Source organism: Abramis brama (assembly GCF_963993115.1).
Source record: "Abramis brama genome assembly, chromosome: 3".
Lineage (NCBI taxonomy): Eukaryota > Metazoa > Chordata > Actinopteri > Cypriniformes > Leuciscidae > Abramis > Abramis brama.
Genome location: NC_139965.1, coordinates 8,637,948 through 8,652,086, shown reverse-complemented (window position 1 = coordinate 8,652,086; position 14,139 = coordinate 8,637,948). Strand labels below are relative to the sequence as shown.

The 14,139-nt window shown below is 39.5% G+C and overlaps 1 protein-coding gene and 1 long non-coding RNA gene across 3 annotated transcripts; both read left to right on the top strand.

The window, feature by feature from the left end:
• Positions 1 to 2,021: 2,021 nt before the first annotated feature.
• Positions 2,022 to 6,172, top strand: LOC311078635 (C-type mannose receptor 2-like). Its single transcript, XM_084107563.1, has 5 exons — positions 2,022 to 2,059; positions 2,239 to 2,276; positions 2,369 to 2,734; positions 4,801 to 5,145; positions 5,310 to 6,172. Exons 2-5 carry the CDS (start codon positions 2,240 to 2,242, stop codon positions 5,675 to 5,677), a joined length of 1,116 nt encoding a protein of 371 aa, XP_083963689.1. The 5' UTR covers positions 2,022 to 2,059; position 2,239; the 3' UTR covers positions 5,678 to 6,172.
• A 2,361-nt stretch (positions 6,173 to 8,533) lies between these two features.
• On the top strand, positions 8,534 to 10,144 carry LOC311080091. 2 transcript variants are annotated; one of them, XR_014605513.1, is made up of 3 exons: positions 8,534 to 8,640; positions 9,183 to 9,257; positions 10,060 to 10,144. It is a non-coding gene; the product is annotated as an uncharacterized lncRNA (long non-coding RNA). The 2 variants fall into 2 exon arrangements; XR_014605514.1 differs by having other exon boundaries at positions 9,912 to 10,138.
• The last annotated feature ends 3,995 nt before the right edge of the window (positions 10,145 to 14,139 follow it).

The following is a 14,139-nucleotide window of genomic DNA, read 5'->3' as shown; positions in this document are numbered from 1 at the left end:
CTGCTGTGTCCTGATGGCTTCTGTCACAGTTGCTAGGCGACAGGAGCGGTGGGCGGGAACAGCTGGTGATGTAAACAGGAAATCCTCCATATGTTAGATCGTCTCGTTTAATAACGGCTGCGTCCGAAAACTGATAAATGCTGCCTTCGGAGGACACATTCCAAGGTCGGAAGCCATCGAGGCACGTCCGAATCCATTGTTAGTTCCACTTCCCGTCTCCTGAGATTCCTTCATTTGATCGATTTTTGTAGGCAGCACAGATACATCCTCCACTGCCTTTGATATCCCATAATTCTGTGCTTTCCATTCTGTGACAGTTGAGCTAGAATAATAAAGATGGCGTCTGAAAGTTGTGGTCGGTGGTCAGTTTGTGTAAATGTACATTTTTGATAAATGGTTTCCACTCATGAGTTTTTCTAGCGAAACATTACTATTATAGTCATTAAATATTCACTTAGTTTTCACTGAAGCTCGCTCTCTTTTGCTGTAGATTTTGCTGTAATCGCTGCATCAGAAGTGTGTCTGAAATCAGTTTTGTGAGGTACCTTCATGTCTGCCTGCAAGTCATTGCCTGATTGCGCAGCGAGGCAACAAGTCACTGCCTAAGTTTCAGACGCAGCCAACACTCACTTCGAGCTTCTTGGACTTTGAAGGATTCAGCTCTGATTTGGGACAAAGTTATAGTGTAACTTTCCTGTTGTTTCAGTAAAACTAAATGAATACGACTGAATGAAATAAGACTAGAACAATAACACTCTGTTTCTCCTGTTTCACGTCAGAGATGTAAATATTGTCCAGCCTGAACGTCTAAATGTGGACATAAACAAATGAGTGATGAGAATGTGTTTCCATGCAAATGTGTTCGTTTCATAAACATGAAAAAAAAAGAAAGAAAACAGTAAAAGCAGGAGTATGAAATTAAACAAAATAAGAATTTTCACAAAGATTTCATGAGATTTCTTTTTTTTTATGTTTTAATGTCCGCATTCCAGCCAATCACAATCAAGTATTTAGACGGAGGAAATAAAGACACGTTTATTCTGAAACAGCAGCAGCAGAAGATGATGATATTATTTCAGTGAGATAATGAGAGTCCAACAACCTTTACTAACATTAGAAATGGACTTCAGGGGAATGAAAGCATGATATGAGCACTTTAATGTCTTTATCTCGTCTCTGTTGTGAATATCATGTCATTGTCTACAAGCTTATTTCTGCAACAGAATAAAAAAAAATGCAATTGTGAATTTTTATCTCACAAATTTTTTTTTCGCAGAATTGTGATATAAAGTATCAAATGTGAGTTATAAAGTCACAATTCTTTATTTTTCTCACAATTGTGACTATATCCAGCAATTCTGATTTCATGACTTGCATTTGTGAGTTTATATCTCACAATTCTGACTATTTACCTCGCAATTGTGAGAAAAAAAAGTCTCATTTGAGAGACAAAAAGTTGCAATTATCTTTTGATTAGTTTTATTCTGTGGTTGAAACAAACTTCCACGTCTGTCGCCATGGTTACTATGGCAGATCGAGCGGAAACCAGGGATAATGCAGATATTACGTCATTAACAGGCAACAAGTGAACATGGACGAGCCATTATTTAAAATTGGAATTTCTCTGAAATTAAAAATCTTTGGGAACTTTTGGGATATTGTAAATACACAACTGCAGGAAATATATCACACTGTGCAAGAGATTTGTAGATATTTTATTACAAAAATCTTACATATTGTAGCTTTAATATTGTCCTTTTATATCCCTCAACCCCCCCCCCCCCCCCCCATTATGAATGTTCATATGTATATAATGTTCTGATAAGGTCCATATTAACATAGACTGATACAGACTGACAGGCGCCAAGATGCAAATAAGGGGAAAGAGTTGCAGAAACACACAAATAAGGAGGAAGTCAAATATGAAATACGGGTTTTCAGAGTAATAAACAAATGACGTGATGAGCTGAAAGAGGGATGAGAGCAGATATAATAATCATGTAGTTTAAATCTGCAGACAGAAACATCAGACTCAGGACAGAAACACACGACCTCTAAAGTAAGAACATGTTCATTCTTCAAACACAATTACACTTTCAGATGTTAATATTGTCTGAATGATTATGTTCAGTGAATTCATGCTGTTGTTAAGATAATAACTGAAATTGTCATTTTTTTACTCCAAAATTAATCAGGGAATGTTTGATGTCTGAGTTTTTCAATGTGTTTCTTCCTCAGAATGGACCAAACTCTATATTTGATTCTCCTTCTCATTGGTGAGTGTGTTTGTTGTATTATTTATGGTTTATAGTTTCATCAGGTTTGACCCTGTTATGAAAAGCATTAAATCAAACGCTCTCTTTCACAGCTCTCTGCTCCGTATCTGAATGTGTTCAGCGTCAGTATCACTTTATAAACATGAACAAGACCTGGACTGAAGCTCAGAGATTCTGCAGAGAGAAATACACAGATCTGGCCACCGTTGACAACATGAACGACATGAACGACATGAACAAGCTGAATAAGAGTGTGAAGAGTGTTCAGTATATCTGGATTGGGCTGCAGAGGGCGAGTGTTGATAAATGGCAGTGGTCTTCAGGTGAACCTGCGCTCTATCTGAACTGGAGATCTGGACAACCTGATGGAGGAGATGAGTGTGCTATAATGAGAAATGGAGAATGGCATGATTATCCATGTAGTATCAGCCTGACTTTCATCTGCAGTTCATCTAACAGTAAGTGCAGCTCCATACAATCACAATAAACATTCATTTATAAAAAATATGCACAATATACTGTACAAAATTAATGTAATACTAAATGCTGCTATTTTTAATGTGCTCATAAATATAGAGGAGACTGTGGATATTTGTCACACTTCTGGATAGAAAATAAACTGATATTGAACATGTTGATCTTCTGTTGTTGATAACTCTGGGAATCTGCCATTAGAGAGCAGATTTATTATTTACAGCAACAATATATACTGTAAATTATAAATTATAAATAAATTGTAATGAATAAATGAATGCAAATAATGTCAACATATAATAGACATACAATAACTTTACACATCTTGAATGATATATATGAACACAACTCGTGTACCGAGAACGAATTTAAGTATGATATATGTATGAAAGTAAATATGATATAATAATTTTGTTTTGATGATTGAATTAAAACAAATTAAACATTTCATACATGAATTTGTGATCATTAGCTACAGAGCATGTGATAAACAATCTGAACGCCTTGAGCTGCTGATTTAGGATCTCAACACAAACCCGGAAAAACCTCATTCTTAGATCAACTTTAAGGGAACTCACACAGACACATTGTCCATTGCAATTAAAAAAATAAAAAAATAAAAGATAAACAGTAACATTATTATTAATATTGGAACAATAATCATTTGAATAGCCTAAAATATAAGTATACAAACCAATTATTTTTTTTATTTTTTTTTACTGACACATTTCTAAGGACTAGTTAACAAACATTAATATGCAGTTTAACATCTTCATCTGTTTTATGTGTCTCTCATTCAGCTCTGTGTGTCTGAATACAGTATTTCACAGAAATGTGTACGGACACATAATGGAGAAATATAAAGTTGCAATAAAATTGTCATGAAAATTCACTAAATGGTACTTAATGTTATTGTCAAGTGATTCCTCAATATTTTGCACGGTTCTCAGTGTGAAGAACTCTGCCACTTTCCAATAGCCTACAATAATAATAAAACCACACTTTTGCTCTCTTTCTTTTTTATTTTGAAAGTTTGATGCAGTCAATCATTCAGGTGAAAAACCTTTAAACACAAATACAAACACCACTTTAAAAGCATACAAAGATACAAAACAGGATTTTGCACACACCACTACAAATGGCTGTTTCCTCAAATAGTGCCCTATTTAAGGGTGTATTCGTACACAGCCTGTGTCTACCCTGCTAATGAGCAGATCCACTCCACCTGGTGCAGTCTGGCTGGGCCAGCAGTTTGTCGCAACAGTTATCAGCAAAATCAGTCTATGAATGACACATGTTTCTGATAGGGATGGAGAAATGAAGCCTCGTGAAGCACTGAGAATTTTCCCTGATTGTTCCGGGAAAAGATTGGAAGCATCAAGAGTGTCGAAAACAGCGCCATCTTGTGGCAGCTCAAATTTATAGCAGTCATAAACCCTGTCCACAGCGCCGCTGTTTTATCTATTGAGCAGAAATAAAAGCCTGACTACGCTAAATGTTCTGTTTTATGATAATATATATCGATAATATATTAAAGTGTAGCAATAAATTTAATCTAAAAATTATATAAATACTATTTTTTTAAAATACCAACAAAGTTGCTTGATGCAAGTAAATGGTGGTCTAATTACTTTATGGTTTCTATGATGTTTATATGGCAGAATATGTGATCATGTAACACAGGCTATAGGTCTATTTATAAAAAATAAAATAAAAATAGTAAATGGACTTAAACTTTCAGAAACCTGTAGAGTAATGTTCTGGGTTCAAACATTCCGACACGCAAAGTGAAGCATTCGCGAGACTGGACAGAAAGTGAGGCTTCATTTTTCATTGATCACGTGTTTCTCTGAAAGCAATACGCGCTCCGGCACGGAGATTCATGAGATATTGCGCTGAAAACTCGATATGCGCTTTGAAGCTTCAGTGTCATGTGTAACATCACTAGTTTCTGATGACCACTGGTCCTCTTTACTTCCAAACCGTAAATCGGCATAAGAATGATGAATAAACTGATTCATGAATCTGTTTCCATGTGTTTTTCTTAAAGTGAACACAGGACTCGTCTTTGTCAATCAGACGAAGAACTGGAGAGGCGCTCAGAGTTTCTGCAGACAGAATCACACTGATCTGGTCAGTGTGAGGAACCAGAATGAGAATCAACAGATTCAGAAGTTCATCAATGATAGTCACAGATCTGATGATATCTGGATCGGTCTGTTCAGAGACTCATGGCAGTGGTCAGATCAGAGTGACTCCTCATTCAGAGACTGGAGGTCTGATCAACCTGATAATGATGGAGGAAATGAAAACTGTATAGTGATCGAACCAAAAGCTCTGGGTCAATGGCATGACATCTCTTGCAATAACCAATTTCCTTTTGTGTGTCATGAAGGTGAGCAGATCCTCACAAACACACACAATCCATCCATCACCTCCAGATATCTTAAAGTTCACGCTACATGTCTGACATGACAGATTCCTCCACAGTGTTTGTTCTGCATGTTGTTTTTGATCAGTCTCTCTCTAGTTTTTGCTTGTGGTTTGTTTTGTGTCCAGATAAACTGATTCTGATCAAAGAGAATCTGACGTGGCCTGAAGCTCTGAGATTCTGCAGACAGAATTATACGGATCTGGTCTCGGTTCAGTCAGAAGAGATGCAGCGTCGTGTGATGAATGTGGTTAAACGTGCGTCTACTGAGGCGGTGTGGTTGGGTTTACACAACTACTGCCAAATGAACATGTGGCTCTGGTTGAGCGGAGAGATCGTGTGCTATCAGAACTGGGCTCCAGGGAACGGAACGACACCGGAAAACTGCAGCCTTACGAAGAGAAAAGGAGCAGTTCAGTCTGGAGGAGATCAGCGCTGGATCAGCCTTCCTGAGACTCACAAACTCAACTTCATCTGCAGCAGATCTGAGGAGTGAGAAGACGGCAATGTTTGTGTTCATTATTTTTCTTATTTACTTTCATTTGTTTGATTTGATCTTTAGTAATTTCTGCGTGAATCTACTAATTGTGTTTTAAAAATCTGTTTTATTTCTCTGTTAATTGTCATGACATAATGTGATCTTATCAAAGTTGTCTAACACCAATGATTAAATGTCTAAAATACTAACACAAAATATGTGTGTTTTAAGAATCTCTTTGCATATCTGGGGTGTTTATGTGTCTTTATGTTTTTCACTAATCTTATCTGTAGAAATGTGCACTGCATTGTTTATAATTTACTGATATGAAAATAAACCGATGTTGCTTGAAAAACAATATACAAGCACAAACAATATATAGTCGCAATCGTGTGTTTGTTGGATTTATTTGTCCATATGAAGTTCCTGGAACTTCATAATTGTATGAGTCCGTTTTGTACTTTCTGGGAGAGATTAACCTCCGGCTTTTGAATTAAACATACATTTCATTTCATTTCATTTTCAATTTCATTTTCATTCAGAATTTTTAAAAAGTGTATATATTTAATTTTTTTCTGAAAATGGTGAATCTTTTCACTAGAGAAGACCCTTATTCGCCAGCTGGGTGTTTGAAGCCCTAAATATGGATTTTTTACTGTCAAAAATGGCCCAGGTTGTGCGCCATTCACTTGGAAACACAATCTTTGAGTGTTTTTCATCCACAACTAACTTCTCTTCTGCTGAGGCAAGAATATACATATTTGATGGATTTGGTATAAATAATCAGGAATTTTTAATTTTTTGGATGAACTATCTTCCTTTTAAGAGAGTGTGTGGTAAAGAAGGTGGTGATTGAGTTTTATTCTCAACCAGAAATCATTGGATGCCCAAATTTGGTTTTAACACAATCAATAAAAGCTTGCTGTGACCTTATTGTTGTGATCTCTCTAGGATAGGGCTAATTTAACTCTAATCTTATGTACAAGATGGTTAAATGTAGATATTATAAAAGGTCTGTTGCCTTTATCTTCAAGCCACACTGTATGAATTTCTGGCCTCAGTGAATAAATCAATCAACCTGCAGCTGATTCCTGTGGATACTGGAGAGCATCATGACGAGAAGACGCTGTGCTCTATAATGTGAAGGTAAAGCCAGGTTTTTTTCATTGCCCAAGGACGAGCATGTGAAGAATCAGTGGTTAAAATTAATCTTTACCATGATATGACAGCAGTATAATCCTACATTTTTGCTGTGTTCCCTTTATTTTACTGACGACTGCTTCTCAAATCTCGGAGTTCAATGCAGGATTCGCAAACCGCTTGCTCTTGAAAGATGGTGTTCAAAATACTTAGTTTTGAGTTTTATATTGTGTAGGTCTCCTGCTAACTGGCTAACTCATGTTATCACTGTCTTACTGAAATACTTATGCTAATCAGCTGCGGGCCACTATTTACCTAAAACTGTGTTTATTACGAAGCTGCTTTGGATCACTCCGCCCAGTATGTATACGGTTATAAGATGGCTGTGTCTCATGTGACCTTGTTATTTGTACACGCTGTGACTATACAAATCACAACATGTACATGTTGTCATTATTTTGTCACTTATTGGGAGCAGTATGCTAGCTGGAGCTGTTTACCTCCAGTCTTTGTGCTAAGCTAGGCTAGCGGTGGGTGCGTCAGACAGAGTTATGTATGGACTTATCTAACTCTGGGGGATACGGTGAATAAGCTAAAGTCCCAAAAAGTCGGCGTGTTCCTTTAAAATAGCATAATAGGGGCACTTTAATAAACTGAGCATCTGCTCTTTGCTCCCTAAACAAAATTAAACGTTAGTGCAAGTACTCGCATCACATAACAAATGCAACAGAGCAAGTACAGTGGTTCAGATCTGTGACATCACAAAACTTAGCCTGTTATTTTAACAACATTTTTAGTTTTTAATAAAGTCTATGTCTTTTAACATTAACTACAAGCTATTTAAGTCATTAAAACACAATATTGATATTTGAACCTGAATCATTGGTTGCCACAAAAGCACAATCTGACCTTTTCTTTGAAAGAATCCACTAGTCACCGGTGTGCAATGAATCTTGGGATAGTCTGTGAAGGATCCACTCGTTCTGTCCTTCACGGCCCGTGGAAAGAAAGACGCATCTGTAGGCCTTATTCAAAGGAGCCTTTAAAATGGGACGGACTTTGTGCCTCAGTGATGCTACAACCCTTCAAAGACTTCATTCAAAGATTGAAGTCATATAAATTGGGACACAGCCATGCAACCTCAATATTTATGAATTATAATTTAATGCGTGGTGGATTTTGTAATTTAATGACCATTTTGTGATGTTGGAGAAACGGTCAAGAGATTGCTGATTGCTGGTTGTACAAGTTTATTTGAGCTGCTGTTTTTGACTCGTTGTTTTATGTTTAGCACAAAAGGATTATTTCATACCCAACCCTCACTGCTTCCTTGCCTTTGACGGAATTTTCCGGGTTTCCGTGTTTTCACTGTTATACTGTAGGGGGAGCTATTACACATCTTAGAGTAAGAATTTCCAGATCAAAACACATGCGAAGAAGATGCAGAAACAAGCAATATCATGGCTGCGTTTGAAACCGCATACTTCCCTACTATTCAGTATGGGAAAAAGAGTAGGCGAGTGAAAAAGTATGTACGAATCCAAAAAAGTAGGCGAGAATTACCTGGGTGACGTACGAATTATCGCGAGATTCGGACTTAAGTGCGTTCGAATATGCCTACTTTCCTACTATATAGTAGGCAAAAACAGTATGTGAAGGAAGCAGTACGTTCGAAACATCAGTATTCATAAAAGAGTAGGCGAAGTTCCCGGATGGCTTACTGCTTCAGGACAGATTTTCGAGTGCTCAACCGATGGATACTCTTCTATCCCAGGAGGCCACGCGAGAGGATACGTCATTATCAAACATCGCAGAGATCGGCGACGCGGGTGCTTTCAAATGTGAGTAAACACGGTTCCTTGTGTTAAAATTGCATGTGTTGAATTACTGTAAACTTTTGAAGATGTAAAGACGTTACACAGTATAGTTGTGATTTTGCTGTAAAACACGTTTTATTATGTATAGCTAACAGGGGAGCTCCAGTAAGGACACGTAAGTTACTTCTATTTATTGAAAAGAAGTTTATTATTTAGTTATTTATTTATATATTTGTTGAAATCTAACGTGGATTTACATAAACCATATACATCTTAAATACGCTTATTTTAAATGTCTATTTACACCTGACAGGAAAATCTTCAGTAAGTATTGCAGAAGAGCACATCACAACATGAAATAGACATCTGAGTGATGAATGTGTGCTATTATGTAGAACAAATCTATAAAGTAACTAAACATAAGTTATCTATTTTATTTGTCCATTACTGTTGATAACTTGATGAACATTTATGTTGGATAAAAAGTTAAAACAACCTCAACATGTAAATGTAGTGTTGAGCTCATAAGTCACAGAGATTATGTGAATCTTGTCTGGATGTTACAGGGACAGATGAACAGATGTGTGTTTATCCGGTGGAGAGTGGCTCATGAAGCTGAATGCTGCCATCAAAGGCTTTGAGTGAGTATACTACAGAAAAAGCCTGGTTAAAACCAGACCCTTCTCAGTTGAAACTGAGTATAGGGTCTGGGGAAGCTATGTAGACAAATCATTACCAAAGGGGCGTCACCAAACGACGTAGCTCAAATTCCTCTGGGCGCAATTTGATAGTCTTAAAACCAATCAGATCGATGAAGGAGATGACGTATGCTTCGAGTGTTGTTCTTTGCTCCGGTTTTAACGAAAACGGTAAGTTTAAATCGCTCAAAACAGACGCGATAACTGATTCGTTTATATACTGTCTATGATTCGAACGAGTGATGTTCCACGGCGGCAACCGGCGTCACATATTGACGCTAAAGGGTGCCCTTTGCGTCGGATATTGAAGAAATTTCAAAAGCGTCAGTATTATGACGCCCTAGGATGAGAATGCGTTGCATGTAAATCCCTCCCCAAACGTTTCTGATTGGTGCCGCGATTTCAGCGGCACAGTAATGAGTTTGAATGGGCTCTTCTCCAGACTATCCTGGAGAGAGAATTAAAATTCGCCGGAAGTAGTCTGGGTTTTCCCAGGCTACTACAGAAATGGACAACAACAACTATTTAAATATTAAGTTGTTGTTTATTTTAATTATTGTAATTTTCTGATTCTTGATTTCTGTGCATTTGCTGCAGATCTTTTGTGGTGGAGCAGGACCTACAAGGAAAGATGATGGCGGCATTTGTGAAAAAAAGCGTTTTTGTCTTCTAAATAATACTGAAATCAAATGACATTGTGCGGTTGAAATTACTGCTTTTGTGTTATGTTTGTGCATTTTTGTAGGATCTGAAATGTCAGCAGGCTGGTGTGAGCACTGAGGATGAGGAGCCCAGAGCTGAATCCTGGAGATGGTGCCATGGATGAGACCGATCACTCCACCAGCCCTTACGAGACCCTCCATCACTCCGCCTGCCCTTACGAGACCCTCCGTCACTCCGCCTGCCCTTACGAGACCCTCCGTCACTCCGCCTGCCCTTACGAGACCCTCCATCACTCCGCCTGCCCTTACGAGACCCTCCATCACTCCACCTGCCCTTACGAGACCCTCCGTCACTCCTCCTGCCCTTACGAGACCCTCCGTCACTCCGCCTGCCCTTACGAGACCCTCCGTCACTCCGCCTGCCCTTACGAGACCCTCCATCACTCCGCCTGCCCTTACGAGACCCTCCATCACTCTGCCTGCCCTAACGAGACCCTCCATTACTCCACCTGCCCTTACGAGACCCTACATCACTCCACCTGCCCTTACGAGACCCCTCCATCCTTACAAGACCCTCCATCACTCCTCCTGCCCTTACGAGACCCTCCATCACTCCGCCTGCCCTTACGAGACCCTCCATTACTCCACCTGCCCTTACGAGACCCTCCATCACTCCACCTGCCCTTACGAGACCCTACATCACTCCACCTGCCCTTACGAGACCCCTCCATCCTTACAAGACCCTCCATCACTCCTCCTGCCCTTACGAGACCCTCCATCACTCCGCCTGCCCTTACGAGACCCTCCATCACTCCACCTGCCCTTACGAGACCCTCCATCACTCCTCCTGCCCTTACGAGACCCTCCATCACTCCGCCTGCCCTTACGAGACCCTCCATCACTCCGCCTGCCCTTACGAGACCCTCCATCACTCCACCTGCCCTTACGAGGCCCTCCATCACTCCACCTGCCCTTACGAGACCCCTTCATCCTTACGAGACCCTCCATCACTCCGCCTGCCCTTACGAGACCCTCCGTCACTCCGCCTGCCCTTACGAGACCCTCCATCACTCCGCCTGCCCTTACGAGACCCTCCATCACTCCACCTGCCCTTACGAGACCCTCTGTCACTCCTCCTGCCCTTACGAGACCCTCCGTCACTCCGCCTGCCCTTACGAGACCCTCCGTCACTCCGCCTGCCCTTACGAGACCCTCCGTCACTCCGCCTGCCCTTACGAGACCCTCCATTACTCCGCCTGCCCTTACGAGACCCTCCATCACTCCGCCTGCCCTTACGAGAATCTCCATCACTCCACCTGCCCTTACGAGACCCTCCATCACTCCACCTGCCCTTACGAGACCCCTTCATCCTTACGAGACCCTCCATCACTCCGCCTGCCCTTACGAGACCCTCCGTCACTCCGCCTGCCCTTACGAGACCCTCCATCACTCCGCCTGCCCTTACGAGACCCTCCATCACTCCACCTGCCCTTACGAGACCCTCTGTCACTCCTCCTGCCCTTACGAGACCCTCCGTCACTCCGCCTGCCCTTACGAGACCCTCCGTCACTCCGCCTGCCCTTACGAGACCCTCCATTACTCCGCCTGCCCTTACGAGACCCTCCATCACTCCTCCTGCCCTTACGAGACCCTCCATCACTCCTCCTGCCCTTATTGCCTCAGATTGTGAAGCACAACACATCACGCAACACCCTCCGACACGAAGGCACGGCTCACCTCTGATGGTCAGCAGATTCATCAGAATAAACCTGCAGAATGGGAACCGCTGTGTTGAGACGGCAGAAGGATGTGGGGTTCAGCGCCTGTAGCCTACATACATGATTGCAGTTTGAATAAAGCTTTGTTTCATGTGTTGACTTGTGTATGCATTTGTTTATTGTGTGATAGTGACTTTCATTCATTCCTTTACTAATTTATTAATATTTCATATTGAAAATGTAGATATGTTCACTATATACACATCTAGAGTGTATTCATGCATAGCTATGTCATATGGCCTACATTACATTTTGTTTGTTTTATTGAATTATATCATTTTCAGTAAAAAGTAATATAATTAAGTATTGGTCAGCATTTATCGTTGTTATTGTATGTTTTGGGGTGGGATAGCAATGCAATTCATTCTGGGGTAATATTAATTTTTAATATTAATGATACTTAAATTTTTTGAGTATAAAATCAACAGTTTTCTCCAAAGGCGAATCTTCATACAGCTGCCCTTTGTGCAGACATTACAAACGCTGAGGAAAACCATTCTAGGGCTGTCGAGTTACTGATGCTATGAGATATATATCATGGGTTTGCATACATAATATGAGTTTTTTTTACAAAGGAAAAAAGAACCTACAAGGTTGAATATCTTAAAGGTCCCATTCCATGGATTATTTTTTATTATTTTATCATGTTTCCAGGGGTGCCCTTATAATGTTAGTATGTTTTTTAGATCAAAAATTGTTATAATTTAGAAATAAAAGGCATATTTCCTACCCTGATTTCATTCCCTGGTTTGAACACTCTGTTTGAAGGGGCGTGTCTGCTGTGAGACTTCAGTGTAAACGCCCACTGCTGTGATTGGCTGACATGCTTGCATATGAAATATCTGGCATTACATGTGGAACTATCTGGAAAACTTTTACTATTACAGCTATTATACGTTTTTACTATTACAACTATCGGGATTAACGAATCGTGAGAAGTTTTTTAAGTATTTAGATCTATTTCAATCACATAAAAAATTGCAGTGAGCGTTGAGCAGATGACAGCCTGTTGATCGCGTGAAAAAAGATCTTATCATTGCAATGCAGTTTCTGCACTCACTAATGATTTCACCAATGCAAACATGAGGTATATAAATACAGTAAGAGCTTCGTTGTGCAGTGTAACAGCGTCATTTATTTCATAACGAGTTTTGGCAAGTGTCCAGATAAACTCGCGCTGTGTGATTGATTGACAGCTTGGACGATTGGAAAGGGATTGTTCTTTGATCGCTTTCTGTATATTAATCACAGTTTAAGTAAGATTATTTTCATCCTACTAAGAGAAACGATGTGGAGTTGATCGCTACTTCCATATTAAATCACTACTTACCGCTTGCTGGAATATAGTTGAAATTGCCCCCTTCGTCAGTATGAAACGCTGAGAGAAGCCTGCTTGATATTATCCCAGGTTACAAAAACAGTCCGTGGTGAAATGGACAGAGCAAACTAACAACTTCGAATTAAACTTTTGCGGTATCCGATTATAGATAAACATCAACCGTCTGTTGACATTTCGCCATCAATACGCCTGTGTTCCTGTGGGCGGAGGTTAGTCTAAACACGGTTCTGGTGATGTCATTAATGAAGGAAGTAGAGGGGTGTAGTCCAATCCAGACGTTTTTTGTAGTCAACTTCTGTTAAATAAAATATCTCGCTTGGCATTGAACTTTGAGCGTTATAATTTTACAGATATTATTTATACTCTAACAACAACATTACACACTAACTAAACGTTGAAACATGGAATTGCATGCAACGGGACCTTTAATATATATTTTCTTAAATAATTCATTATAATACATTTAAAAAATGTATTTTTTGTTATTTATAGGCCTAGGCCTGAGGGATGAAACGAGAGTTAAATTCAACAAGAAAAAGAGGAAAACAAAGCAGTGAGCCACTTTTTCTTGTGGATGAAAATGTTTGGATATAAAATAAAGAAATTAACAACATATTCAAGAGATGACAATTTGGGGATTCCGTAATAAAAATAAATAATATTGTTACGGATAAAACGGTGGGTCACATTAATTGGGTTAAATATAAGAACTTAAATCAACCCTAAATGTATTCACAAAATAAATGGGCAGCAGTTTCTTCAAAAAGACCACAAAATGAGCAAGTTTAATCAATATCAAGATATTTACAGATAGATGAATTAAACGTGTAGTTCAAATCTTTTTAGTTGTGTGATAACGCATCGTAGGTCACATGTTAACGTCAACATGGCAGATGTCCAGTTCGCATTCATACTTAACGAGATCTGGCTATAAAGTACTCTTTTAGCGCTCGTTAAGTAAGTACTTATTGAAATTCAGGGTTCTCAAGTTTTATCAAAAGCTTGGAGTGAGATCACATGCGGTTAGGGGAGGAGCCCTAATGGAG

Excerpts from the sequence above, each read along its gene's own strand:
- LOC311078635 (XM_084107563.1), top strand. The coding sequence starts at position 2,240 with ATGGACCAAACTCTATATTTGATTCTCCTTCTCATTG. Across the intron at positions 2,735-4,800 it reads CATCTGCAGTTCATCTAACA|TGAACACAGGACTCGTCTTT; the intron begins GTAAGTGCAGCT and ends TTTTTCTTAAAG. Across the intron at positions 5,146-5,309 it reads TCCTTTTGTGTGTCATGAAG|ATAAACTGATTCTGATCAAA; the intron begins GTGAGCAGATCC and ends TTTTGTGTCCAG.